At 42.4% G+C, this 4079-nt stretch overlaps 1 protein-coding gene across 1 annotated transcript; it reads left to right on the top strand.

The window, feature by feature from the left end:
• The first annotated feature begins 207 nt into the window (after nt 1-207).
• On the top strand, nt 208-2596 carry SVR7 (pentatricopeptide (PPR) repeat-containing protein). Its single transcript, XM_011087959.3, has one exon. The coding sequence runs from the start codon at nt 268-270 to the stop codon at nt 2365-2367; it is 2100 nt and encodes a 699-aa protein (XP_011086261.1). The 5' UTR covers nt 208-267; the 3' UTR covers nt 2368-2596.
• The last annotated feature ends 1483 nt before the right edge of the window (nt 2597-4079 follow it).

The following is a 4079-nucleotide window of genomic DNA, read 5'->3' as shown; positions in this document are numbered from 1 at the left end:
TCATAGAAAGAAAATATATTATAATTCTCAAAATTAAATTTGTTTTCCATTTTTGGGATTTTTATTAGTTGTTGAAGGAGCCCATATTCATACATAAGCCCAATGTGGAGAAATTCAACGGTGAAGGGAAAATGTAAAATAACTCAAAGAGGATGGGAGGGTAGTTTCGGTAATTCGTGCTCCCGCCTTCTGATAAGGCCTCTTCTTGAACCCCAAAACCATGAACAAAAACCCAAGACTCGCTGAGAGTGAACGGGAGGAACGACAATGGCGTACAGTCTGAGTTCCTCACCATCCTCTTCACTTTCCCGCGAAACCCATCTCTTCTGCAACTCTCTCTCGCCTCCCGACCTCTTTCAGCTCAGAATCCACAAGAATCTCATCTTTCCTCTCAAGATTCACCCCGTGAAATCATCTCTTCGTATATCCTCCAGGGTCTCTTTACAGGAACTACACGCCAACGCGGTCTCTCAAGACTCTGAAATCCCGGATGAAAAAGGTGTAGCTTCATCCAAGTCCCACGTCTGGGTCAATCCCAAGAGCCCCAGAGCCTCCAAGTTGAGGCAGAAATCTTATGATTTCAGGTATGCTTCTTTGGTTAAAATAGCCGAGTCTTTGAATTCTTGCAGCCCGGTAGAAGAGGATGTTTCTACTGTGTTGAATATTCTAGGGGATAGTGTAGTGGAACAGGATGCTGTGATTATTTTGAACAACATGTCGAATCCCGAAACTGCACGGGTAGTGCTTAATTACTTTCAGAAGAGGTTGAGAGTGAGTAGAGAAGCTGTTTTGTATAATGTGACTCTGAAAGTATTCAGAAAGTGTAAGGATTTAAATGGGGCGGAAAGTTTGTTCAGTTGCATGCTTGAAAAGGGGGTTAAGCCCGATAATGTTACTTTCTCGACGATAATCAGTTGTGCTAGGCAGTGTTCTTTGCCTGAAAAGGCGGTTGAGTGGTTTGAAAAAATGCCATCTTTTGGGTGTGAGCCTGATGAGGTGACTTGCTCGGTAATGGTTGATGCGTACGGGAGAGTTGGCAATGTGGATGTTGCTTTGAGTTTGTATGACAGGGCGAGGAGTGAGAAATGGCGTCTTGATGCTGTGACTTTTTCCACCTTGATCAGGATTTATGGGTCGATGGGGAATTTTGATGGATGCTTGAATTTGTACGAGGAAATGAAGGCCTTAGGAGTTAGGCCCAATGCATCTGTGTATAACTCGCTGTTGGATGGTATGGGAAGAGCCAAGAGGCCGTGGCAAGCCAAAAACATTTATAGGGAGATGGTTAGCAGTGGGATTGAGCCGACATGGGGTACTTATGCTGCATTAATCAGGGCCTATGGTAGGGCTCGATATGGCGAAGATGCACTTGCTGTGTATAGGGAGATGAAGGAGAAGGGACTGGAGATGAGTGTTGTTTTGTATAATACTCTTCTGTCCACCTGTGCTGATGTAGGATTTACAGATGAGGCGTTGGAGATCTTTCAGGATATGAAAAGTTCTGGGACCTGCTCTCCGGACAGTTGGACATTTGCCTCTTTGATTACAATATATTCTTGCAGTGGAAAAGTTGAAGAGGCAGAGGCGACAGTGGCTGAAATGTTGGAAGCTGGGTTTGAGCCTAACATCTTTGTCTTAACCTCACTTGTGCAGTGCTATGGGAAAGCTGGTCGTACAGATGATGTAGTGAGGACGTTTGATCGCCTGTTGGAGTTGGGCATAACTCCTGACGAGCGTTTCTGTGGTTGTCTTCTTAATGTACTAACTCAAACATCAAATGAAGAACTTGGCAAGCTGACTGGTTGCATTGAGAAGGCCAACCCAAAGCTTGGTCATGTTGTGAAGCTCATAGTTCATGGAGAAAACATTGAAAGAGAAATCTTGAGAAGAGAAGCAGGTGAACTCTTTGAGTCTATTGTTGCTGGTGTCCGAAAAGCATACTGCAATTGCTTGATTGATCTCTGTGTAAACCTGAATCAGTTGGAGAGAGCTTGTGAGTTGTTGGACCTTGGCCTTGCACTTGAAATCTACACTGATATAATGTCTAGAACTCCAACGCAATGGTCTTTGCACCTGAAGAGCCTTTCACTTGGGGCAGCCTTGACTGCACTCCATATATGGATGAATGACTTGACCAAAGCCCTTGAAAATGGGGAGGAATTGCCGTCTTTGCTTGGGATTAACACGGGGCATGGGAAACACAAGTTCTCTGAGAAAGGCCTAGCAGGCGTTTTTGAGTCGCATCTGAAGGAATTAAACGCTCCATTTCATGAGGCACCAGATAAAGTTGGCTGGTTTTTGACGACAAAGGTTGCAGCCACTTCATGGCTAGAGTCTACGCGTTCCAATGATGTAGCTTCTGCATAGTCAAATCTTAAAGCCGGTTCTAGACTTCCATTAGGTGCTTGATCTGCTGACACAAGTCACTATAGTGCTATGGGCTTTTCCCAAATTTATCTTTCCTCTGGGCTTATGCAGACTCTAGAAGGAAGTTTTGTTTTGTGAAGTGGCTATAGAATATATACCAAACTCTTCTTGTTTGTAATCTATTAAATACCAGTGAAGTTATATAAATTGTTTCTCCCACTTTTAGCTACCCCTTCTCGCCCGGAAAAACTGACTATGCCGTTGTGGGTTCAAAGAAAGAAAGCTCACCAGCTGAGCTCAATATTTGTGTGGCCTGCTGTGGGTTCAAAGAAAGAAAGCTCACCAGCTGACTCTCAAGTTTACTATACTGAATCAGGAAAAAGAAGCCGCCTGTCAAACACTCAACATATATTAGTATTAACGTTGACAAAGCTTAGGATTCCAAGGGGTTGACTTTTGAGTTTCAAGGTTCTTGTACACTTTGGATGACAAAGTACAGAGAATGTTGCATTAAAGATTTTGACTTTGCAAGGAATATTAATAAAATAACTTGAGAGTCAAACATGGGAGGTGCATAACCCCAGCTCTATGATAATGTATTGTAGTATTTTACTTAGTATACTGAATCTCCCTTTAGAACTTGTTATTGTTTATTTCCTTTGCAGCTAAAAGCCTATAAACAACTCTTTTCCTCCGCCATCAAGATAAGAAGTAAAAATAAAGCGTAATGTGGCCTGCACGTTTGCTCACCGGCTGAGATACAATGTCGGTAATATGTAGTATATATATATGTTCGCTTATACCTAGTGCTACACATTCAAAATGGGGAACTGCATTAGCGGAGCATTTGAGAAAGAAAGCTCGGATGTAGGAGATGAAGAGTTGCAGATTTGGACTACAGATGATGAAAAGTTCAGTTCAGGTGGCTGTAAGAGAGTGCCGCTTTCTAAGCTTTGCAAGGCGCAATTGCCCTTCACTGAGATGCTGAAATCTGGAGAGATTTATCGTTTAATTCCTCAGCTGATACAGCAGCACAGCGTTCAAATGCCGGCATACCATGTGGCTGACAATTTCAGTAGCCAGAAGGTAAAGATTGTGGTGAATAAGCAGCAGTTGAAGCTGCTACTGGGAAGCAAGGAGCAGATGCCATTGAGACGTCTCATGCTTCAGTCGTTAGCGAGGAAAGTTAACAAATGGAGGCCGTCTTTAGCTGTAATTCCAGAACTGTAGGTTTTTTAGAACAACAGGATATGTTATTGCTCTTTTCTTTTCTCAATAGACACAGCTTAATTAGGTACCCCAATTTTCCGTAGAAAGTTGGGTCACATGTAAAGGATGGAAAATAAGGAAAATTGACAGGTGTTCTTAACTTATTGTAAAACTGCTGAAATCTTCTGCTAACTAACAAAATCTTGGCTAAAAATATATTTATTAATGCTCCAGGGAGTATGGTTGTGTCTGCTGTATTGATCTGTCCCACCGCTTCTGGCATGCCTTTTCTGTTTACGGATGAAAATGTGATGTGCAGAAATTCATACGAGTATGAGAGTGATTCAAGTCCGAGCAAGATAACGTATTTACACAACCTTTAAATCAAGAAATACTGTTCTATAAGACCAAAGTTATGCCTTACGCGAGTCAGGGGTTCCTTGTTCGGACAACATTAAGATGTTCTTTCTGAGCAACTGGTAAACCAATCCAGATGTTAAGCA

Source organism: Sesamum indicum, linkage group LG8 (assembly GCF_026168435.1).
Source record: "Sesamum indicum cultivar Baizhima isolate 11 linkage group LG8, ASM2616843v1, whole genome shotgun sequence".
Taxonomy (NCBI): domain Eukaryota; kingdom Viridiplantae; phylum Streptophyta; class Magnoliopsida; order Lamiales; family Pedaliaceae; genus Sesamum; species Sesamum indicum.
This window is presented reverse-complemented; position numbering and strand designations above follow the sequence as displayed.